General features: G+C 38.1%; 1 protein-coding gene across 2 annotated transcripts; it reads left to right on the top strand.

Moving 5' to 3' along the window:
* Positions 1-1330: 1330 nt before the first annotated feature.
* LOC6047059 (serine/threonine-protein kinase stk11) lies at positions 1331-25986 on the top strand. Of its 2 annotated transcripts, none has more exons than XM_038259976.1 (6): positions 1331-2244; positions 10031-10396; positions 10464-10600; positions 10665-10850; positions 10917-11080; positions 24872-25986. In XM_038259976.1, exons 1-6 carry the CDS (start codon positions 1726-1728, stop codon positions 25276-25278), a joined length of 1779 nt encoding a protein of 592 aa, XP_038115904.1. In that variant the 5' UTR covers positions 1331-1725; the 3' UTR covers positions 25279-25986. The 2 variants fall into 2 exon arrangements, with proteins under 2 accessions (XP_038115904.1, XP_038115911.1); XM_038259983.1 differs by having other exon boundaries at positions 24822-25166.

Raw genomic sequence — 25986 nt, 5'->3', positions numbered from 1 at the left:
CGTCTTCTTGTAGCTCCAAACTCTTGACGGCCACGGCGGCGGCCTCCATCTATTTCTTGAGTCAATGTAAGTCCCACTCGCTCGGTCAACGCTCGGCAAACGTCAACTAAGTCTCCTTCAGCTCGTCCAACGGATCCGACCGGTCCAGCAAGAAGTTCTTGCGGAAGATCGAATGGTTGATGTGGCCACCGCCTTGAAACTTGATGGCACCGTCCAGTTGATAATTTTTGTGACAGAGTGTGTGTGTGTTTACGTTTATGTTGACATTTTAATTTGACATCGTTTTTTTTGGATCAAGGTTGCGAAAAACAAGGTAAGGTTACGTTAAACTATCGACGAAATATAAATATGTTAACAAACTATTGTTAACCTATTGACCGAGTTGTCCGACCCGACATTAGGTTTTACGCCGACTCAATTTTTAGGTTAGAAATTTGACAGCTTGGCTGCACTGTTTACATTTTTGCACGTGTGTCTCAGCAAAAATGTGTGTGCTTGTGCGCTCGTGACGTCACGCTGTAAAACCTAATAGAGATCTTCACGGTTTCTCTCACGCACACCATGATTCTGTGTTAGTATTTGTATTTGAAGTATTGTTTTGGTTTTGAACGATTGTGATTGGCTGAATTCCAAGCAGCTGATTTTGTTTACACTTTTTTTACGCAGACATAGGCAAATCGAGTAGATCAATCGTCTGTAAAAACCAGCTGTTTACCACGTGCTCGTGGTATAAGCGGTGTATGCACTTCGGAAGAAATCGGTCAAGAAAAATTTCAAATGGGCAGCAGCGGTAGCGAAAGCAAGCCAGTGAGGGTGAAGAAAAGCCCCAAGAAATCGCTCCCTCTCCTTTGTTCTGCTGTTCGTAAAGCTGTTTCTTGACCCCTTTCCTTCCGATCTCTATACTGCATTTCTGATTTTCTGCATTTTTGGTGGGTATGTTTTTACCCGGCAACAATGCCATGCAATTCGAAGAAGAAGATCAACAAAAACAAAACGCGCAGTATGGGATTTGACAGCGCGCATTTGCCGAAAGTGCGGTGCGTCGTTTCGAGGCTGGTATGCCGCGTATCTTTTTCGGGAATACGCGCAATGGAGCACCCGCAGTAAAGCAGTTTTTGACAGTTCGCTCCATAAGAAATACATTGTAGAAAAAAGCAAAAACTGCTCGAATGGAAATGCTCCATATCCAAATTTGATTTTCTCCGTGCATGCGCCCCTTCAGAAACGTCAAATTTAACCCAATTTCGAGAAATTCAACAAGCGTGTAACTTTTGACAGCGCACCTTGCGTCAACGCCGCAAAAGCAAAGAACGCGAAAAACAAACGAGAAGGAGAAGAGAGAAAACGAGAATCTCAAGTGATCGCAAATGTCAACCGGGTCGTAAATTTTCTGGCGTGAAAAAAAAAATCGAACGGAAAAGGACTTTTTTCTTTTTCGACTGCTGCAAATTAATAAGTTTTTCGACAACTTTACGCGAGAGTTTGCGCGAGTGTTCCGTAACCGCGACGACGACGATGCTGGGCTGGGCGCCGGAACGGGTTTCACGGGAGCGGTCCTGAAAATTAGAGGAAGGACAAAGTTGGTGTGTTTGGTGTGCGAAAAGTGGGAGTGTTGTGCTGTGTTTTCATCTTCTCTCTCTCGGAAGGGGGTGGTTGAACACGGTGGGGATCTGTGCTAGCGGGGGACGGCGGCAAGGTCGCGTACGGCAACGACCTCCAGCGGCCATGGAGGTGGAATCGGCCCCGACGTCGGAACTGTTGTGCTACAAGAACCAGAACAATAACAATGGCACGGTCCTGGGTCACAAAGAGATCACGGCGGAGGAGGACGGAGACGGGGACCAGCAACAGGAGGAGGCCGGAGGTCGTACCAGTCGGTACGGGTACGCCGGAGGGGACGATCCGGACGTCGCGGAGACCAACAACGGCAATGGGTTGCCCCAGGTGGAAGATTTCGACGATGACGAGCTGGAGCAGGTCTACCGAACGGTGGACAGTCAGCGCTCGGCCACCGTTCAGTGGATGGACGACGACGAAATCGAGCGGCTCGATCTGTCCCTGTCGATCGATCCGACCCAGATCGTGTTCAACCGGGTGGACAGCGCCGACATCATCTACCAGGCGAAGCGGAAAAAGTGCAAACTGGTCGGCAAGTACGTGATGGGGGACGTCCTCGGCGAGGGCAGCTACGGCAAGGTGAAGGAGGTGCTCGACTCGGAAACGCTGAGCCGGCGGGCCGTCAAGGTAGGCACGAACGAACGAACGGGTCGGTTTTCGGGAAAGGGCCAAAAGGGTTGCGTAATCGAATCGATGCCGATGGCGCTCTTTGATGATGGCAAAAGGGAACGGGAAATCGAACGCGGACTAATTAGATTGATCGCATTTTATAGTAATATCTGGGATTGGCTCTCTGTTAGTGGCCGACATCGAGACCGTTGTTTACCTTTCGCTTCTATCTCTCTACGAATTGTATTTTTTTTTTCTTCTTTTATTCCTTTTCCCATCTCTTGTGATTGATTGTTTGGGATGGAAGAAATCGATGCTCTACAAAACAGAAATTAATGCAAGTTTGATTAGTGTTTTGGGCAGGCGCAGAACGGATTTTGAAAAGCAGTTTTGTTGTTTTTTAATCGAATGAAATAATTTCTTGTTGAGTTCCCAAACCATATTTTTTGAGGAAGAATAATTAAGGAAATTTCTTCATTTTTTGAAAAGTTTTAGATTCGGTCCTGTTAGCCTATACTTCAATAGTACGCATAATTGTTCATAATTTTGAAAATTATCTTGATTCTGAAAACGCTTATTTTTTTTTTTTGCCTTTTTGTGCATGTAATGATTTAAAGAAAAAAAGTCAATCTTGATGACTCTTGCAGATGCCCTGATATGACTTTTAACAGTATGAACGAATTATCATCGGCTGATAACCTAAATGACATTTTTCTCTAAAATCACACATTTCAACCAAATTTTAATCGATAAAATTATCGTCTGACTATAACGGTACGATAATACGATAAATCGAGCCGAACTTTTCATTAGGGCACAAAACCAAAAACCGCGATTCGATAAAATCGCTTGCAAAAAGTAGACAACAACTTGTTTCAATTCCTATCTTAAAAAGAATCTTGACTGATGGTATTTTTACAAATGATACGATAAAACACATCATAATCCTCAACTCTGCTTGAATGCTTCCTAATTTATATTGATTTTCGCAATTAAAACTCATAATTTAAAAAAAAAACTTGTTATTGGGCCCTTTTAACTTTCCACCTGTTGTTCATAATGGGCCCGTTCTGAATGCAATTCTGAAGAGAACTAAAAGGGTGTTGTTTTGAATGATGTTTATGGGCCCTTTTGTTTAGTTACAAATAATGAGGAATCCAGCGGAAATTATGATAATTGGTGATGTTTTATGATCGAATGGTGTAGATAAGGTATGTGAAACATAAAAATTCTTCAAAAGTGTACTGAACAGCAGCCGCGGGACCGTAACAAATATTGTATTTTGACGAAGTTTTTTTTTCTGCAGAAATCCTTGGTGAAACGTAAATCAAACTTTGTCTTGAAGTGAATTAGTGTTAAGAATGTATGAAAAATTTGCTTTATAACATAGAAAGTTCCTCAACTACGAAAAACTAACGAAAAATAAAAGGGCACAATTGAACTTTTTGTCTAGTTTGGAGTGAACATTGTTATGTGCCCTTTTGTGTTTGTGATTTTTTCAATGGGAAATTGTTGCTATCAATCTGAATCTTGGAGGGCATGTAGATGAGTGTACTAATGAATGGAATAGCGGAATAATCCCGAATGTTTACGTTTTCATTTTGTGCCCTAATGAAATGTTTGGCTCGATTTTATGTTGTAAGAGTCTCTATTGAACAAGTTTCAACAATAGGTCTATTCCCGTACTGCAAAATTCTGCGATTCTGCACAAAAACGGCAGAAGAGCGTTCCCGTACTTTTCCGCAAGCTCTCGCGTCTCTTTCTTGTTGAAAAGTTACTGCAATTTGGTGTGATGGATGTTGAGTACACCCTTACATAAAATTTGCAAGTTGGGTGAAATCAAGCATTTTATTACTAGTTGTAATAATACATTATTTTAGGGTAGTTTTTTATGTCTGGTTTTATTGAGAACGATTTTTTTATGTTAACGATTTCAGGCTTAGTTCATTCATGTAAATCAGCGATTCTCAACCTTCTTCTAGGCCAGTACCCCCTGCCATGTAAATCAAGTAGGCCCGGTACCCCCGTTGAGAATCGCTGATGTAAATGATAAAGCGATTTTTTTAGTGCTAATATTTTTACCTGATAAAAAAATTAATTACTTTGGCACGGCTAGTACCCCAACAAAAAATGTACTATTAAAACAAATTGTTTTAATAGTACTTTTAAAAGACACATTTCATTTGAGTTTAATAATTTCAAATAAATATTTGTTTAGGAATAATCTTTGATCTTCAATTGTTTTTGAATATTTCTCGGAATATACTAAATATGTTTTTCAGAATAATAGGTAAATTTAATTGGCAAAAAATGAATTGTACCTTCAACGGGGCTACCAATTTGTATTCTTGTATAAACAAAAAAAAAAGATGTATTTTGACGAAATTCTGAAACTCTGAAACTATTAAATTCTTAAATTCTTAAATTCTTAAATTCTTAAATTTTTAAATTCTTTAATTCTTAAATTCTTAAATTCTTAAATTCTTAAATTCTTAAATTCTTAAATTCTTAAATTCTTAAATTCTTAAATTCTTAAATTCTTAAATTCTTAAATTCTTAAATTCTTAAATTCTTAAATTCTTAAATTCTTAAATTCTTAAATTCTTAAATTCTTAAATTCTTAAATTCTTAAATTCTTAAATTCTTAAATTCTTAAATTCTTAAATTCTTAAATTCTTAAATTCTTAAATTCTTAAATTCTTAAATTCTTAAATTCTTAAATTCTTAAATTCTTAAATTCTTAAATTCTTAAATTCTTAAATTCTTAAATTCTTAAATTCTTAAATTCTTAAATTCTTAAATTCTTAAATTCTTAAATTCTTAAATTCTTAAATTCTTAAATTCTTAAATTCTTAAATTCTTAAATTCTTAAATTCTTAAATTCTTAAATTCTTAAATTCTTAAATTCTTAAATTCTTAAATTCTTAAATTCTTATATTCTTAAATTCTTAAATTCTTAAATTCCTAAATTCTTAAATTCTTAAATTCTTAAATTTTTAAATTCTTAAATTCTTAAATTCTTAAATTAAATTCTTAAATTCTTAAATTCTTAAATTCTTAAATTCTTAAATTCTTAAATTCTTAAATTCTTAAATTCTTAAATTCTTAAATTCTTAAATTCTTAAATTCTTAAATTCTTAAATTCTTAAATTCTTAAATTCTTAAATTCTTAAATTCTTAAATTCTTAAATTCTTAAATTCTTAAATTCTTAAATTCTTAAATTCTTAAATTCTTAAATTCTTAAATTCTTAAATTCTTAAATTCTTAAATTCTTAAATTCTTAAATTCTTAAATTCTTAAATCCTTAAATCCTTAAATTCTTAAATTCTTAAATTCTTAAATTCTTAAATTCTTAAATTCTTAAATTCTTAAATTCTTAAATTCTTAAATTCTTAAATTCTTAAATTCTTAAATTCTTAAATTCTTAAATTCTTAAATTCTTAAATTCTTAAATTCTTAAATTCTTAAATTCTTAAATTCTTAAATTCTTAAATTCTTAAATTCTTAAATTCTTAAATTCTTAAATTCTTAAATTCTTAAATTCTCAAATTCTTAAATTCTTGAATTCCTAAATTCTTAAATTCTTAAATTTTTAAATTCTCAAATTCTTAAATTCTTAAATTCTTAAATTCTTAAATTCTTAAATTCTTAAATTCTTAAATTCTTAAATTCTTAAATTCTTAAATTTTTAAATTCTCAAATTCTTAAATTCTCAAATTCTTGAATTCTTAAATTTTTAAATTCTCAAATTCTCAAATTCTTAAATTCTTAAATTCTTAAATTCTTAAATCTTGAATTGTTAAGTTCTTGAATTCAAGAACTTTTAATTTCTCTGCCATCTTGAATCATAAAAAATACACATTTTTTTTGAGTTATATTTTAGGTTAGAAACTCAAATTTAGATGATTTAGAGATTGAAAATTTTGACTGTTTCTATTTTTTTTATCTGAGTTTTAAAATTTTTGATTTATTTTTTTGAATTTTACTTATTTTCGAATTTTAATTACTTTTGTTTTCTATATTATTATTTTTGCCTTCCTCACCTCACTGAGGCAAGGCTATAAAATCACTCGAAAAATGAACTTCTTAAATACGACTCCTAGATAAACCTTCACGTATACCTATCGACTCAGAATCAAATTCTGAACAAATGTCTGTGGGGATGTGTGTAGACATGATTTTTTTTTTTTCCACACGATTATCTCAGAACTGGCTGTACCGATTTTGGCCGGATCCGCCTTATTCTGTTCGTTTTGGGGTCCCCTAAGACCCTATTAAATTTTATTCTGTTTAGTGAAGTACTTTTAAAGTTATGCCAAGAAAAAGTTTTTTTGTAGCTACAAAAAAGGGTGATTTTTTGCATAACCTCAAAGGCCGGGTCTTTTTTCTTTTTTGACTTTTTGACCACGCGGGGGATTGGCAGCCACACCCCCTTGCATGCGTAATTGCGTATCGCCCGGTTGCCACATCGCTTAAGCAGTGTCTGCGTCTCTTCTGGAAAAAATCTGTATTAATTATGTTGCTGCATCATTTTGTCTCGACAAAGATTTACATGAACTTTTTACTGAAATATATAACTCATGAGACTTTTCACCTTTATTTTGAAGAGTTGGTAAAAAAAAGAAGAAAAAAAAAGAATTGAAAATTTCTGTTCAAGTAAAAACAATAATTAAAAAAAACAAATAAAAAAAAATAAAAAAAAAACTCTTAAATTAATTTGTAAAAACCACCTAAAATACAACATGAATGCGAGGAAGGCACCAACCACCTTAAGGTGGATTAAGTAACGTTTTTACTGTAGCTTTTGAATTTTTGGTGTTCTGAACTCATAAATAAACTTCTGTTTTTTTATTTCGAATTTTTTTTCAACTCTAATTTTTCTTAATTTTTTTTTTAATTTTAAACATTTTGAAACAATTAGTTTTTAATTATTCAAATTTCGTAAGCTTTGAATTTGTGACTTTTTTTCTGATATAATTATTTGCATTTTTAAATTTCTCAAATAACTGATTTATTGGTAGCAATCCAAAATTTCGCGAAGCGAAATGAAACCGAAAAATGAAACACCTTCCCCAAGCAGAGGGGAAAATCTCAGAAGCAGCGCGGCCGACGGTTTTGAAATAAATATAAACGCCACTCCCTCCACGTGGAGGGAGCTCGAGCTTAGCTCTTCTCGCGAGCGCCAGCCTTCTCTCTTCGCCCTACAAAACCACGGGAAATTTGAAGGCTGGCTTCAGTCGGTGGTCTACCACCGAAGGGGTGTAGGGGGCAATATGGGTATTAGGGATTTTGATACTGGGCATGAAATTTGACATTTTGGCAGTAGTGGTCACCATCTGGAGTGGCTGGAGGCCCTCGGGGATGTTCCGATAAGGGGACATTTACGGGACCATAAGAGTTGGGGCAATATGGGTATCAAACTTTAGGGATTTTGATACTGGACATGAAATTTGACATTTTGGCAGTAGTGGCCACTACCTGGAGTGGACGGAGGCCCGGGGGATGTTCCGATAAGGGGACATTTGCGGAACCATAAGATTTTGGGTAATATGGGTATCAAGCTCTAGGGTTTTTGTGTTGTGTCTCACATGGTTCAGAGTGACTCTTTGTAATAAATTTTATTATTTGCAAAATATTTCTTGAAAATTGTTCAATGCCGAAAATTTAACAGAGAATTGATGAAATGATTTCATATCAACTGGCCCGAAAATTTTGCCATTGCGATTAGCTGAAGAAGCGTTTGAAAGTATTAATTGTTATCAAACGCCAAAATACCATGAGACCATCTTTGAGCAAAAATAAATAGATCTTACGAAATAACTATTTCGTGATTGATTTTGTGGCCAAGAAACGCAAAAATTAAAAACTCTAAAATTTTCATTTACTTTTGTGTCCGAAGTTCTTCGTCATGATGGTTATGCCTGTAGGATTACCACTGCACCTTTTTTTTAAAGTTTCTCAATTTGAATTATTAGTTTCTTAATTAATCATTTCTTAATTAATGTGTTTATTTTTTGAATTTGTGATTATTTGTTTTAATTTGTCAATTTTGCTGCATAACAATTGTTCTTTCATGTGACATCCAGTCATAATTTAGTTTAGTGTTATCTCGAATAATCGTTTGCAAGATTCTGCTATTAAAACATGTATTTGTGGTCCCTTCTATATAAAACCTTTGTTTGTTTTTTTAATCATATTTATTAAACGTACCTGCCACTCTCATTTGTAAAATTATCTACTTAATATGAACATTTTGAGTTGTTTTTAATATATAATTCCTACCTTATCAAAGTTAATTTCTAGTTACTCAATAATAATATAACCTTGATTTTTTAAATAAAATGTTGTGCTGCATAAAACGATAATGTCACCGTTCTAGAGGTAAACTTCTTTCAATTACTTTTTTTGCCATCCTTTTTTTTAATATTTTGAAATAAATAAAAAAAACTTTAATACCTGCAGAAATTCTGCAATTCTGCAAGTACGGGAATAGACCTAATATTTGTTCAAAATATACATTGTTTTCATCTTTTTTATTGACATTTTTCGACCAAAAATACCGTTTCGGAACAAATACGTTAAACAATCCGTATTGTCCCGGAACCTGTTTAACCCCTAGAGGGAAATTTTGTGGTGGTCAGATAGAGGACAAAAACCCAAAAAAAAAAATCAAACCATCCACATTAACGACCCCCCGGGTCTTTTGTGGTCTCTATTGCAAGTTTCTGCTCGAACCTAGGAGTCCGAAGACTTGAATGGGGAGAGCACCCAAACCTCTTTCTACTCCAAGGAACCTTCCACCCCAGTGTTTGAACTGACGACCTTTGGATTGCGAGTCCAACCGCCGCCAGCGATTCCACCGGAGTAGGCTTGGTTTGGTGTGTTGTTTGTACTTATGGCATGGAGACGACTCCTACACCTGGAATGACTTAACGGCCTAACAACCAAGGCCGGGACCGACATTGTACTTCCTCATCCGATGGAAGGTTGCAGCAGATAGGAATCGAACCCAGAATCATCCGCTTACAAAGCGGACAGCGTAACCATTCGGCCACGCACTGCCACCTGTCACCACAAAAAACCCAAAAAAAAAAAATCAAATTATTCGCTCTACAGCATTGCCTTGGCGTTCTCGATTGCGAGATTCCTACTCGAAACTAGGTATTCGAAGGCTTGATTGTTGAGGCAATTGCAAACCTCTTTTTACACCTAAGCTTCCATTCACCCCGGGATTCGAACTGACGACCTTTGGATTGTTAGTCCAACTGCCTACCAGCGACTCCACCGAGGCAGGACCCAGGGAGACGACTCCTACACCTGGACTGAGCTAACGACCTAACCTTTTAGGTTAGTCCGGGACCAACATTTACTTCCCTTCCGAAGGAAGGCGTGATCAGACAAATCTCGTCTCGAAAAATGCCACCGGGACCGTCTGGGATCGAACCCAGGCCGACTGGGTGAGAGGCAATCACGCTTACCCCTACACCACGGTCCCATCTCTTGCAATTTGAAGCATCTAAATTCGTCCACTACAGCCCGATTACGAGTCCCTGGTCTGAAATTTGAAAAACAAAAAACAACAAAAGCAAAACATTCTGACCCTGGACGGTACAGAAATTCTTAGCACGTCAATTCTAGAGTACCTATTCCTATTCTATGCTATGAGTCATGGGCTTCCTATGCAGGTAGGACCTTTTGAAAATTTAATCTAGAAATACAGTACTCTTTCGGTAACTGGGCTGTAGTCAACTTAAAAAGCAGTCAAACGTAAAAAAAACTAAAACTTTTCTCAAAATCCCCCAGATCCTGACGAAGCGCAAACTTCGCCGCATCCCCAACGGCGAGCAGAACGTCCGGCGCGAAATCAAACTTCTCCGAACGCTGCACCACCGCAATGTAATCGAACTGCTGGACGTGCTATACAACGAAGAAAAACAGAAGATGTACCTCATCATGGAGTACTGCGTCGGGGGGCTGCAGGAAATGCTCGATTCGGTGCCTCCGGAGCGAAAACTGCCGATGCACCAGGCCCACGACTACTTTGTCCAGCTGCTGGACGGGCTGGAGTACCTGCACGGTCGGGGAATCATCCACAAGGACATCAAGCCGGGGAATTTGCTGCTGACGTTGGACCACACGTTGAAGATATCGGATTACGGGGTGGCGGAGGTAAACTGTCAAACTTGTTCAAAATTAAGCTCGTGTAGTGACTTTCTTTTGTTTCTTATCTTGGTAGGCCCTGGATGAGTTTGCTCCGAGTGACGAATGCACGACGGGGCAGGGTTCGCCGGCGTTTCAACCGCCGGAGATTGCCAACGGCCACGACGTCTTCTCCGGGTATAAGGTGGACATTTGGAGCACCGGGGTAACCCTGTAAGTTTGGCCGGCAGTGAAATTATAAAAAAAAACTTTAATGATTCCCTCCTCAACCTTCCAGTTACAACATTACGACCGGTCTGTACCCGTACGAGGGGGACAACATCTACAAGCTGCTCGAGAACATTGGCAAGTGCAAGTGGGTCGCCCCGGACTGGCTGGAATCGCGCCTCGCGGACCTCCTGACCAACATCCTGCAGGAAGATCCGGCCCGACGGTTTACGCTGCAGCAGATTCGACAGCACGAGTAAGTTGAACGGAGTTCCTTTAAAAAAAAAAAAAAACTTCAAATAAATTCAACCTTCCCTTGTAGATGGTTCCGTTGCGCGCCGGTGGCGACCTGTCCACTGGTGCCGATTCCACCCCTCAAAGGCGATGCGCTGCGACGTTCCACGGTGTTGCCGTACCTGGAGGCGCACCACTACGAGGCCGAACGGGACCTGGCGAACGTGTACTTTACCGAGCACGACATCAACGGTGAGTTGGGCGTGGGCCGGGAATGGTGCGAGTGTTGCCAGTATACTAATCGTGTGTGCTTTTGTGTGAGAAGCTTAAATTTTTTTATTGGAAAATGTTTGTTAGTTGCACCATGCTGCGATGTTTTGATGCTCCTGGATGGGACATCTCGGATTTGCTTACTTTTGCATTGTAGAAGATCAAATTCCTTTCTATGGATTGAAATTCCAACGCTGAGTAACATTTTCTAAATTAAGTGATTTTAGATATGGCATTACACTCGAAAAAATTCTAGCGAAATTTCGTAACTCAAGAAATCACAAACCAAACTTGCAATACCATTTGAGCAGTTCTTTACGAAATCGATTTTTTGTTGAATTTCAATTTTTGTATTTTTTAATTCGGCTGAAACTTTTTTGGTGCCTTTGGTATGCCCAAAGAAGCCATTTTGCATCATTAGTTTGTCCATATAAATTTCCATACAAATTTGGCAGCTGTCCATACAAAAATGATACATGAAAATTCGAAAATCTGTACCTTTTGAAGGAATTTTTTGATCGATTTGATGTCTTCAGCAAAGTTGTAGGGATGAGATAAGGACTACACTGAAAAAAAAAATGATACACGGTAAAAAAGGTGATTTTTAATTTAACTTTTCGTCACTAAAACATGATTTGCAAAAAAAAAACACTGTTTTAATTTTTTTTTATTTTTTGATATGTTTTAGAAGACATAAAATGCTAACTTTTCAGAAATTTCCAGGTTGTGCAAAAAATCTTTGACCGAGTTATGAATTTTTGAATCAATACTGATTGTTTAAAAAAATCGAAATATTGATCGCAAAAAATTTCAACTTTATTTTTTGATGTAACCATATTTAAGGTGCATTGAATTACGGGTGAATTTAAAAATATTGAAATAATTAACATATAATTTGCATTCGTTAAACAAATTCAAGAATTTGATGTTATCCTAGGCCTATATAAGCCATTTTTGTGTATATGGAGCCAGTTACACTCGATAATGACATTTGAGAATGGCGTAAGGTATTTAAATATTTTTGTATTTTGTAATTTAAAAATAACTGTATCTAGAAGCCGTTGCGTCGTATCAAAAAGTGGTCAAAGACAAAATTGTAGGAAATTGGACGGGCTTTCTGGAAAAAATACACTGAAACAAAAATACACGCCATATCTGTGAGATTTTTTGATTTTTAAGTCTAAAACTTAAATTTAAAGGTGATGTCACGATGTTTTTTCGTTCAAAATTTTTGAGATAATAGCCTAAAATGTTACCAAAAGACTGACGAAAAATGCAGGAATCATTTACTAAAACAGTTTTTTTGAAAAGTGGTCTAAACGTCAAAATTTTTGAAAACTGGTAGTGGCAATCGATTCCCCAGACAATTTTACATAAAAATCTTTATATTGACCATTGTCCTATGTCTAATCCTTGGGAAGATACAGCGGTTTTGAAAATAAAAATGTTGAAAAAAGGGTTTTTTTTTTTTGCAGGCCAAGGATTGATACCTAAGAGCATGCAATGGCACTGACCTTGTTGCGTGCTCTTCGGTTGACGTCCACGTAAGGAACATCCTGGAAGGAGCGTAACTAACTACATCCGTAGTTCTGTTAGATCATCTGAATTATCTTGATCAGAACAGTATAGCTCTGGTTCCTTGCGAGTGTCCTATTTTCTTACCTCCACGTTGGCTTGGTTTTCATGATGACCTAGGAAACGGATCGTAAACCTTTGACCACCGCGGGTCAGAGTCGAGACGGCTAAAAGAAAGGGGCGCGACAATGTGGGAAAGGGAAGTAATTTGTGATTGTAGACGGTATTGTTTTGATTCGCAGTATGTTGAGTCAACTGCTGTGGATGTACCTGAAACATCGCACAACGGGGTTTCTCTTCTCTTCATTCTCAGCTACCACCTATCTCCTATTTTTATTTTGTTCTTCTGATCCCCAATTCTGCACTGATTCTTCTATTTAATATCCAACATTTGATTTTAATATTACTAACTTTTGATTCTCTTATCTCTCAAAGCTTTTCCACTCTTTTATATCAATTGATACTGCTGTAACAAACTTTGTTTTGTTTTTTTTTCCTTAAAAATATAATTTTCCTTAATGTACTAGTAGTATCAAGTCTATTTATTATTCGCCTAATCTTTTTTGATTTTATTGTGAATTTATTTATTTGAATAATTCTTTATCTGTCCTATAAGTTATCATTACTATAATCTAAGCTTGTTTTGTATCTCTATTTATTAACTATTGTCTAATTTTACATCTAATACATCTAGCTTCTCATTTTTATTCTTCAAAATACGCTCATCATTCTCTTACTATTGATACTTGATTTTTATAAAATAAATTCTCTTTTACTGTCTATTGTTTTCAATCTTCACCCTTTTTTCAAACAAGTGAGGTTTGAGCCCTTACTCAATTTATGGAATGGTTAAAGGATTAACACAAATATTACTATTGTATATTTGGTAAACTTTTATAACATGCTTAGGACCAAAAATTGTAACAAAACACCGCGACAAAAGAAATAGCAACAGATAAACAGACTCAACAATAAGGAAGATTTCAGGAGAAAACAATACACAGTAAATAACAATAAGTTTTTGAATTCAAACTAAAAATAAAACAGTTTTTGCTTTAATGAAAGTTGATAGGCACACTATAAATGGTTAGGCGCTTATACACGCAAAACAACCAATGCGAATTCTTTGAACATTGGTATCGCAATTTTGAGCATCGAATGGTCACAAACGATCATGCACATTCGATGCTCAAAGCGCTTTGACCATCCGATGTTCATCTTGCTTCGAATGGGGTTTGACAGTTCGTATGATTGTGTGCGTGTCGCCTCGCGCAGCTTTTTTGCTGTTTCCTCTATTCAACACTGGCGGCGCCACCGTACATTGCTGCTGCTGAGCAGTATTGCTTTTCGCCACTAGATGGCTCTGTTCAATGTTTTTGTCACTAGATGACTCTGTCAGTTATTATTTTGGGTTAAAATTAAATAATTTGAAGGAATTTTAATCAAAACAGATGTTTTTATTACTTTTACTTCAAAATTAAACTAAATCTAACTGTTTACAGTGAAAACATTAGATTCATTTAATTTAATTTTCAAGTTAAAGCAATAAAAACATCTGCTTTGATTAAAATTCCCTACAAAAGGAAATAATTTCTAAAGCGTTAAATTATCTTTATTCAGTTTTAACAACAAACGTTTTACAATAAATCTTCGTTACTCTAGTCATCCGTAAACCTTTTTTTCTAGCAGCAGAGTTGAAATTAATAAATCTGGACAAAAATGCTCAGTCTGTTTCGTCTGGCTTGTGCTCGTCGGTCATTCGATTCCAGCGCATCAAAAATTTGCTGAAGGAACTGTCGACCGTGCGGTTTCCATCTGGGCTTCCGCTTGGTGATGCTCGACCAGCACCAGATCGACCTCGATCAATCGGAAGAACCGCGCAACCACAAAACATCCTCGTTTTTTTCGACGCTAGAATAAAATATCTGCTGCCACGCCGGAAGTGGGTGTCACATAGACCCACGCGAGAGCGAGAATGCTCTTGCTGATGGCGGAGTCGGTGAGGTGGATGCTTCTCAGAGATATGGTCAAAGATCGTCTTCAGCAGGTTTTGCAATTTGGTTTTTGTCGGGGCGGGATTTACTAACGGAAAATGCACGCTGTGGAAAGAGTGAAAGTTGTGAGTGAGATTTATATTCTCAGGGTTGTTGTAGTTTTTTGTACCATTTCGGTCCGTTCTTTTTCTGCGTTCTGCGAGTTTCAGGGCCGAAGTTTTGGGGAAGTTTCGGCTCGGAAAGCTAACCGGATTAAGGAGACGACAAACATGCTTCTTCGAGCTGAAAAAATAAACAGATTGTTGGACATGGGCCGAGTAAGACTCAAATGAAGACTTATACCTCCGTTTCGGCTCCAACGGGAAACCCAATTCCTCCACGTGTTCCTCAAATCACTCTGAAGATAAACCGCTGCAAAAATGGAACGATTCCAGCACGATTCGAGAGTTGATGCTGTCGCAGAGGGCCTCGAGAATGTACTCCGATTGGAGGCGTGAGTCACCGACTATGTGCCGAAAAAGCTGTCGAAAAGAGCGCTGATGGGTTGGCCTGGTCCGGCCAGGAATTGGACCGTTTTGACGCACTGGAACTGTCGGACGAGGTTCTCCAGGTTGAGTACGTACGCCTGGTCACGGGTAAGGGTGATGCGATTGAAATATAGACGGCAGATTTTGTAGACCAGCGTGTGGAGTTCATCTTCGAAGCGGAGCGCGCTGTGCAAGTTGGCCTTGGGTTCGTTGTGTCGCTCGGTCGAGCCGCTGTTGAACTTGACGCGTTCGAGCGGTTGAGCTTCAGATGGGAGGCCGTGATTTGTTGGACGTCTGAGGCAACGGCGATGCTTTGCAATTACAATTTTGATTTCGCTTCTCAAAGAACAGTGTGTGGAACTTGTCCGTCCGATCTTTGAGCACTTCCCGCCAGCACGCCACACCAGCACGATCGAATTCCAAACGTGCGTCTCCACCGTCGGATTCGTCTCGTTAATAAACTTGAACGCACTGCTTACGATCTGCGCCCGGTGCTTCTCCACAAAACGGCGCGTGCTGGAGGGACGCCGACACGACCTCGAACCACGTCGACAGAATGGCTGAATTTTGTAAAGCAAAGCCCCGTGTTTGTCGACCGATTTGTGCAGCTGTTCCTCGGGGACCTCGCTCAGGGGAAAGGGCGATCAGCACGCGCTGGTACTTGTTTTCGGGGCGTTAGATCTTAACGGGGGGAAGAGATTGAGAAAGTTAAAATTTAATTTTAATTTTTGTCCTTTCCTAGCTTTACTCCCAACATGCTTCGGATTGGTCAGCGTGTTTCCGTCCCGCAAAACACAAACACTTCTTTTAACTTGCTGGCAGGAACGTACTGCCGAACGACTAGAGGTCAATCCAAACTGTTCCGATCCGGCGCGATTTTCGATTGCGATTTCTTTCTGCATTTTCTTATATACACACTTGTTCGGTTCCGTTCCAATCTGTCATTTTTTGCCATCCGGCACAACGATCCGGCAAAATAAAATTTCTTTTGACATTTGCTGCTTCAATGAAACGGAAGCGTCGGAATCCTGTCCACATCCATCAGGCAAGAAATGACGGACCGAATTCGACGACGCCAGATCGGAACAGTTTGGATTGACCTTAGCTCGACAATCTGGCCGCCTGAGCGTGAGTGTCGTATTGGGACGGAATGCAGACCGGTACTAGCTGCTACGGCGATATTCTTACCTGCCTTCGTGACGACCGCCGCCTGTTCCACGTCGGTGGACAGATTCCCATACAGGCGGGGCCAGAACGGGAGGACGGCTGTGACAAAGTCCAGCTCGAACTTGTTGCACTACACTTTTTTCTGCGAACGCATCTGTTTAGACAATTTAATTGAATTTAATTTGTTGTTTTATTGGTTGAAATAAATAAACAACGCGACGCGGCACCAAGCCACACTCGGCTTGCTTGGATCGTTTTTTTTCAGTTTGACGTTTCCTGCAGATTTTCTAAGAAGATCGGGAAGAACCTTTCGCTATTTAAAAAACGTTACTTAATCCACCGTAAGGTGGTTGATGCCTTCCTCACATTATTATAGTTTTAGTGATAGAATAAAAATGTCCAACTTACCCCTTACCCCAAATAAATCCCTTCTCTCTGTTCTATCTTTTGGACGCGTACAGGTATTTTAATTACGCATTCAAGGATGGGTCACATGATTGTTCATTTTTCGAGTGATGGTAGAGCCTTTCCTCAATAAAGTGAGTAAGGCAACAATTTCTGAAATTGGGTCCTAAAATGAAGCATAGATTGCTGATATTATTGTTTACAGCGATAAAGCTTATTTTTCTGAGTACAATGACCCTTTGTACGACCACACAATGTTTAAAATGGATTTTTAAATCAATTTTAAAAAATTTACCTCGCGGTCCTTCTTAACAGAAAAGCTCCTACTTGACAGCTCGTTCCAAGGGGACCATAGTTGATCCATCGAAAAAATGTTGTCTTGTCAGAAAAAAAATTGCATTAAAATGAAAAAAAGTGATCAGAAATGTGTTTTAAGCGTGTTTTTAACCGTTGTACATAAAAATTGTCATAGGGCTTTAGTACCCAATTCACATTTCCCGACATTGACCCATTTACATTGTTTTGTCTGTATGTATAATTCTACGACTCCGATAGATCACCCGGTTACACATCCTACCAACCTATTTTCCATCCACGCTCCCCTCGTCGAGTGTTGTTTGTTTTCTCCATCCAACTGTCAAAACAATCTTCGCACTCCACTGCAGTTTGTCATGTTGGTCATGTCTCGATTAGATAAAGTGAATTTTTCTCATTTTATGAATTTCTGGACCGTGGTGCATAATAGCTCATTGCTTCTGGTTCCCGAGTGCGTGACCAGCTGGATCTGATTGCCCGCAGTTTTTGGGTGAGTTTTGAGAGTTATTTGGTTGGGAAAAGGGATCACTCAATTTTCATATTTTCTTCCTCTTTCAGGTGCTGTGCTACACTTTTTGCGGGAGCGATGTCACTCACGAAGCTGTGCGGCTCCGATGCCCACTGGCGGCTGCTGTTTAAGCCATCGACCTTTACGGTTCATGTTTTCAGGAACTTGTTCCGGGTTGGCACGGGTTCTTGGCAGTAGATCACCACCGTCGTCGTCGCTGTTGACCCGGATTGCGTCCGACGGAAGTGAGAGATGCGGGGATTGAAGCTACAAAAATGTTGACCACAAGCCAGAGAAGGAGGCAATCATTACTAGGGATTTCTTTATCATTCTTGAACCGATGGAAAAATTCCCACGAACTGGAACAGGTCCAGTTCGATAGTGAGCTACTGGACTGCGTTCGGAACCAAGTCGACGACAATCTGCTCTAAGTGGACAACCTCTTGCTGTTGGCGGAGTGCAATCAGAACCTAAAGAACTAGCTGAGCAGCAACTGGGTTTGGACGGAACTGGGTGGTGCTGCGGCTACGAGACGATGACCCAGATTATTTCAGTTCTCAAACTAACGGTTTTAAAGAAAGATTGATTGATGGAACTCCCGGAAGAGATCAACATTAAAAAATAAACTTCATTCTGAAAAAAGCAACCTAGTAATTCTGAGTTTCCTTTTTGTTCAAAGAAAATGTGGTTTGCGAGAAAACATCTGAGAGAATCAGCCCGAGCATGAGGTTGATTTGGGGAAAACGATAGAAATCCAGGCCGACGATGACGGTGATGAAGTTTTTGTAATAATCCAATGACGGGTCGCATAATGAATCCGTCCACCATTTCAACCAAAATATTCGAGATCAGGCTTTAACAAACGGTATTATGAAAACTTAATTGCAAATAACACGGCCTCAAAAAAGTGGATAAGCAACACTTAAGTGCCTATAACTTTTGATAGGGTTGTCAGATCTTCAATGTTTTGGGCTCGTTGCAAATGTCTTTTGATTACCCATCTAACGATGGGTTGCATGCTAGATCCGGACAACGTTTTCATCATAATATATGAGATCCGGCCTCAAAAAAGTGAATAAGCCACACTTAAGTGCCTATAACTTTTGATAGGGTTGTCAGATCTTTAATGTTTTGGGCTCGTTGGAAAGGTCTTTTGATTACCCATCTAACGATGGGTCGCATGCTAGATCCGGACAACGTTTTCATCAAATTATATGAGATCCGGCCTCAAAAAAGTGGGTAAATAACACTTAAGTGCTTATAACTTTTGATAGGGTTGTCAGATCTTTAATGTTTTGGGCTCGTTGGAAAGGTCTTTTGATTACCCATCTAACGATGGATCGCATGCTAGATCCGGACAACGTTTTCATCAAATTATATGAGATCCGGCCTCAAAAAAGTGGGTAAATAACACTTAAGTGCTTATAACTTTTGATAGGGTTGTCAGATCTTCAATGTTTTGGGCTCGTTAGAAAGGTATTTTCAATACCTTTCTAAAAATGTATAACAAGACGGGGTTTCTAACAAAAACCACCCTTTTTACAATCTTCTGAAATGTAGTCAAGATCGTTTTTTTAGCATAACTTTTGAAGTACTTAACTAAACTTGCTGATTTTAAATAGAGACCTATGGGACCCCAAGACGGATCGAATGAGACTAAATCAGTCAAAATCCGTTCATCCAGTCCGGAGATAATCGAGTGACATTTTTTTTGTCCACCCACCTACACACATCCACACAGACATTTGTTCAGAACATGATTCTGAGTCGATATGTATACGTGAAGGTGGGTATAGGTGGTCAAATTAAGAAGTTCATTTTTCGAGTGATTTTATAGCCTTTCCTCAGTAAGGTGAGGAAGGCAAAAAGAAGAGGAAGTCATAGCGCTCGACACATAAAATACACGAACACCGTCAAGCGATGCATTGGTGTGTGTAATGTTTACGGCGATGTGAACATCCGATGTTCATAAATGTGAGCATCGGATGGTCAAAGCGATGTTCAACGGATTTGGGCTGCGTGTACTTACATCAAACCCTACGTAATGTACCACCCCCGGCCGAGTTAAAATGCGTAACCGGAAAAGAAGGTGTGCATGCCTGGCAAGAACACTCAAAGCGTGTTCTAGCGTGCTGCTCGTACTGACTCAGAGCAAGGGTGAGATGTAGGTGTAAGAGCAGTGCGTGTTCGTCGGGAACCTAGTGCATAAGATCGGTCAAGGCCCGTTCTTACACTGAAAATTGCGAATTGCGAAATTGCGAAACTCTAGAAACAAGATTTACAAAAAATAAAAATTTAAAGAACATTTCATAGTCTCAACATTTGAATGCAAAAAGTGTTTAAAAAGGCATTTTACACTATTTAAGTTATTATGCAATCATTAATCTTCAAAAAATGTAGGGGAAGGTGGGGCAAGAGGACCGATCGCTCGTACGGCCGTAATTTATACAATTTTGATTATTTCCAGTATGAGGAATTGTTGCTAGCAATGCAATTAGCTGATTCTACTACCACATAACCGAAAAAACGACGTAAACGCCACGAGGCATAAGATTTAATTAAGTTTTTTCAAAACTGTTGTTTTCTTATAATATTTGGAAAGTACAAAATAAGGCTTAGGGTTCGTTTTAAGGCTCATTTTATCAAAATGCTATTTTTCCTAGATCAGTAGTGTCCCTACCAATGACTTGCACCTATTTTAAAGTATGATTTAACTTTTGGTTATTTTTGTTGAGTTTTAAAAAAATCTTTTTCAGGTGGGGCAAGTGTACCATATGCATTTTTAGTATGGAAAAAAATACGAATTGCTGCAACAACATATTTTATTGGAAAATAAATACATACACGTACTTAAAAACTGGTAAACAATTGTTAAAAAAAATTGTCCATGCAAAATATAGTGATATTATGAAAATTTCCCTTTTTTCATCAAAATAATATTTTTTTCGTAAAAGCGATCAAATTTTAAGTAACATACTATTATTTAATCTAAAAATGAAAGAAATGTTTCAAATACATCCTAATCTGATGTATCTAATCGATAACAGTTCAATTAATTGAATTAATTGTTAGCAAATTAACATGTTTTTTTCATGCATTGCTCCTCTTGCCCCAACGGGTTGTTCGTCTTGCCCCACTAGTTGAGTAGAACGTACGGAAAATCAAAAAAATTAAAAACAATTTTTTACATTAAAAAACTGGATTTTTTAAAAACTTGTTCTAACAAAGTCTTAGTCAAGACCTAGAATAAGATGATTATAATAAAATCCGACAGATTTTTTAACTTTTTAACGAGCATTTCCTTAGCTTGTTACACAAAACAACTTTAAAAAACTTTAAATAAAATTTGTATCAGCCTAATGTGTTGTTGAAAAAATCGCAGAACGGTAATTTTTTTTTACGATTTTTACCATTTTGTGTTTTGGGTTTTATAGAAAGTTTAAAAAAAATATATATTTTCGAAAAATTCCAAATTTGAAATGTATACCACCAATGTAATACATACATATTAACTTACCGAAGATAATAAATCGATAAAAAAAGTTTCAAGGTACCGATTTTTTTTACATTTGTATGGCACTTTTCCAGCACTGCTGCCAAAGTGTATAAATCTGTGTTTGGACTAATGATGCAAAAAGACTTTTAAAAAGAAAGTACTCACAGAATTTAAGCCAAAAATAAATAATTAATTCACAGGAATTTATAATTCTAATCTAATCTAATCTAATCTAATCTAACCCTAGCGCAGCCAGTCTTTCGAGGGCATCCTGGAGAATGCCTTAGGTTGATTGACGCCTAGCATCTTCTTGTCATTATCAACATTTGCAGTGCGCCATTGCATTAACATGCATTGAAACATCACAAACGTCGAAACGGCCAGGCCAACTGCGTAAAGTTAACCGCAAAGATGATTCGTTGAATTGGATTGAGTTTGAACACGAATGTTCAAACAGCAATACATTTCTGAATCTACAGGGTGGAAGAAACGTGGGGATCCCCCGCTCACGTTCCTGTTTATTTAGGCAATTAATCGTTGGGAGCCACCATGCTAAGAAGTTTTGGTGCTCCGGGACCCTCGAGGATGGGACATCGTATTTCCACAAATGCCCTGGACACTATTTGCCGTGGTTATAGCGCCACAACTCGCTCTAATTCACAGGAATTTATAATTCTTAGAAGAATCGTTCTTCTTGAATTCAAAAAAAAAAACATTTTCAAAGAATATTTACGAGCATTTACATAAATGCTGATAACAAAGCATTTTTAAAAATCTTTTCTCATAAATTCATTTCCTACTTTCTAATAATAATTTATGTTATTCTAAAAAATAAAAACATTTTTTTTTTATTTTGAGTTTGTAAAATCTCAATCATTAGGGAAATTAGAGGTTTGGATTGGAAACAGATAAAAACGGCTTCGTTTACAACTTACTTAGGGGAAATTCTCGTATGTTTGGCAGGTTAAGCACTCGTTCCTAACTCTATCTAATTTGCTGATTTTCACTATTTAAACAACTAATTTTGCAAAACTTTTGATAGAAACTTGCTTGCTTACTTCTTATTGAGCTATTTATCACTCGAGTTCAGTAGAAAACGTTTGAATGTCAAATCGAATGGGCACCCCGAATTCTTAACCAAATTGGCTGAAACTTTCAGGAGATCTTCTGTGGATGCTAAACTATAGTTTTTTTTTGCCCGCCTATCCGGAATAGCTGAACTTTTGCCATTTTGGCGCACCCTAATGATGGAGACGAAATATTGAAAAATGCATTTTATTTTTTATTAGCCAATCAATTATTCAAATTTGACTTAAGAAAAAATAAAGTGAAAATTTAAAAAAAACTATTTGGTCTTGCCTTGAAAATATTTTTGAAAAATTCGTTTAAAACTCGTTAAAATTTTAAACTGTTTTCAGTTGATTGCACGATTGAAAATACAATCGATTTTGCCTACAAATTAATACTGCCGCAGTAATATAACCAGTTTGAATGATAATTTTGTTAGGCCAGATGTTATGAAAAATGCTCTCGGTGACACTTTTATTTACATTGTTATAGAAGTTTTTGAATAGAAACATCTTTTAGATTTATTGACAATTTGATAATCTGGCAACACTGCCCAGTGATATCGTGGCAGCCCTCTGTCACTGCCGCCATGTTTATGAAACCAAAATATTCGATAACGAACATCAAGCAAACAAAGAAGAAAACGAAGGTGTCTACTGTCAGATTTAGAAAAATAAACAAAGTGCTCAGACGTTTCTTAAATTATTTACTTTTTCACGTGTTACACTTGCCGCATGTCCAGGACTCCTTGAAGAATGTTCCTTCCGCGATTGCAAGACATTTTCGATCCCCGGTCCCAGATTTTCTCGGTCAATTCGGATTTTTCCTTTAAATTGGTTGTTCCTTCTTTTGCCTTTGTGGAAGGTTCTTTACTTACTCCACGCATCAGAGCAGCTTCTGTCGGGTTCTTGCTCCGAAACAACAAGAACCAGTTCCGGTACCGGTCATCGGAAGAGGTAAAATTACTTCTGCTTCTCCGGCTGCTCATCCTGCCTTTTCTAGAGCTCCTCGGATTCCGGCCTCATACACACACGATAAATATCCGGAAATCTGCCCAAGATAAACAGGTCCACTCGCGTGACCACTTAAACCGAATTTCGTAATAAATTAACACAAAAATGTTATTTTTGGTTAAACTTTTTCGCGCTCGCCATTTCCTTATTTTCATGTAAATAATCACAAGACACCAATACTAATTCATTCAAAGCTTTGTTGATGGTGGGCTCTTCACACATACTAATGCACATACTCTATCCAATGCTTTGTTTATGGTGGGCTCTTCACACATACTAATGCGTGGGCTCTTCGAGGTTTTGGTGACTGTCAAACGTTCTAGACAGTTACAGTGGTGCCAGGGGGCTGTATCGTGGCATAAGTTAAATTTTATTTCAACTTTAAATTACTTGCAAAAAATAACTTTCGCCACAATACAATTTTAAAAATAACTTTCGCCGATCCTGCTCAAATTTAGCAGGGCTGTCGACTATCAAATCATGCAAGAATAAATCGAGTTTTCGTCGATAATTGAGCGAACCTCCTATTTTGAAACAGCGATAGCCCAAGAACCATATACAGTAGTTGTTCGGTAACTGGGCTGAGAACGTCACCCAGTCACCGAATCTTGCTCGTTAATTGGGCTGAACAAAAAATAACGAGGAGACCACCGATGCATAATATTTTCCTGATGAAATATTAAAATAAAAGTAACTCAAATTTAATACAATGCTTACTTTTCATATTTCTTCAATTGTAACTTGAAATTAAATAAAAGTTTAAAAACAGTTTATTTATTTATTGAATATGATTTTAGCATCCATTAACCCCTCGGTCATTTTTGTTTGTTTTGGTTTGTCTGCTTTTTAACTGGGCTACGGCCCAGTTATCGAGCGCCCAGTTAAAAAGCAGCCCAGTTAAACAACGCCCAGTTACCGAACAGCTACTGTATCCGATAAGTTGTAAAGTTTGATGGGCTGGCAACCCTGCAATGCCAGTTTCTGCACATTCTCAACTTAAATAAATTTATATTACACTTAAACCCCTCAATGGTTTGACCAGGAAGGTGCTGTGTCCTATCCCTCGCCTAGACCAGACCAAAATCCATGATAAAGCTGACAGACCAAATCTGTCAGACCAAAGAGCAAAAAGTAAACAATCTTGGTCTTCGACGTAGGTGCACACAAATCAAGAAAAGAAAATTTGAAAAAGAATTTTATTTTTCCAATTTAATGACTGGGTTTGGACTACAAAATTGAATGGACGTCAGAAAATGATTAAAAAGTGCGGCGTCTTGTACACCGACAATTAAATAAACAATTAAAAGTCTTATTCTTCCACTTTAATTTTTGATCGCGTTTTCGGTTTACACCTGAAAAATCTTGAAATTATTTATACGGATTTGTGATTCCTCTCTTTCCACCATTCCCTTGGGTTTGACACCAACTGTTGTCAAACGAACGGGGTCACTTTTTAGTTTGACACCCCTTTTACACGGAGTTCACACACACTACCAAACGTTTGTTTTGATAGTGTGCGTGAGTGCCGTGTTAAAAAGTGACCAACCACGGTCACCGGGTTTAGTTTGTCCCCAACCCATCCTTCTACTTACCGCTGATCGCAGCCCACCGTAACCAACTCACAGAACACGTTCAGGTCACGATTAACACCCCAGGTGCCACCTCCGCCACCGCCGATTCTCCCTTTCCGATTCTTTGCTTACAGAGGAGCTAGCCCGCCAGCGGCAGCAGCAGCAAAGTGCCTCCTTGGACCCGGCCGCCACCGAGCAGTACATGTCCCGGCTCGATTCGTTCGTCATGGACGAGTACAACCACTATCACACCATTCATCACAACACCAGCAGCAGCGCCGCCGGAAGCGGAAGCAGCAGCAAAAAGAAACACCAAAAGTATCAAACGGCGGCCGGAGGTTATTCCGGGGAGGGTTCCGGCGATGCCGAGAGTGGGTCTTCGAGTCAGCATCGAAAGTTGCGGAGTTTTTCCCTGTCGCCCAAGGCCGGCTCGAGGCATTCCACGGCGGAACCTGGCGGAAGTAGTTCGAAGCGGAGCGGTTCCCGGAAGCCGGTGTCGTGTATTTCGTGGAAAAAGTGGTCCCACTGCCGGCAGTCGTGAAACAGTGATGACGAGGAGGACGATTAGAGAGAAAGAGATGCCATTCGTGTTGTACTAAATTACTAAATGCGCGCCGTCAAGAGAGGGGGAAGAGAACAATAGAAGCAGTGCTCTTTTCGTCGTTCTTCTTTTTTGTTTTTTAGTGATGAAAATAATATATATATATATTTAAAACATAAGCTTGTTTTCTAAGTTTAGTTGTAGTATTTTTAAAATGAGCAAAGAAAAACAATCGCGAGTGTGAATAAATTGAGAGCCACCACCACTATTAGTACTAAATAAAGAGAGAAAAAAAAAACACTAGCAAATAGCTACTTGAAATAAGTTGAGAGAGTATACAGTCCTACTTTACCTATTCAACAAAACGCAAAAAAAAAACATAAAATAAAACAGAGAATATGCCTTGTTGTAGGGTTAGTTAGCTGATCGCCAACCAAACCACTTCCCACCCAGAAAATATGGTTTGTTGACTAAATAGAGTTCCAATAACAAAAACAACAGAATGCAAAAACAAAAACAAAAAAGCTTTACACATTTGCCACATCATTTCACCTCAATTGGGTTTTGCGGTTTTGTCTAAATTACGCGTGAACTGAAGCAGAGAAAAGAAGTGTTTTGTAAATAGTTAGAAGCAAGTAAGGAAGTATTACTTCATTCGATGAAAAACAATACAACACACACACACACAACATTAAAGTGAAACAACAA

The sequence above is a fragment of the Culex quinquefasciatus genome, chromosome 1, assembly GCF_015732765.1.
Source record: "Culex quinquefasciatus strain JHB chromosome 1, VPISU_Cqui_1.0_pri_paternal, whole genome shotgun sequence".
NCBI lineage: Eukaryota > Metazoa > Arthropoda > Insecta > Diptera > Culicidae > Culex > Culex quinquefasciatus.
This window is presented reverse-complemented; position numbering and strand designations above follow the sequence as displayed.

Excerpts from the sequence above, each read along its gene's own strand:
- LOC6047059 (XM_038259976.1), top strand. The coding sequence starts at position 1,726 with ATGGAGGTGGAATCGGCCCCGACGTCGGAACTGTTGTGCTACAAGAAC. Across the intron at positions 10,601-10,664 it reads TGGAGCACCGGGGTAACCCT|TTACAACATTACGACCGGTC; the intron begins GTAAGTTTGGCC and ends TCAACCTTCCAG. Across the intron at positions 10,851-10,916 it reads CAGCAGATTCGACAGCACGA|ATGGTTCCGTTGCGCGCCGG; the intron begins GTAAGTTGAACG and ends CTTCCCTTGTAG.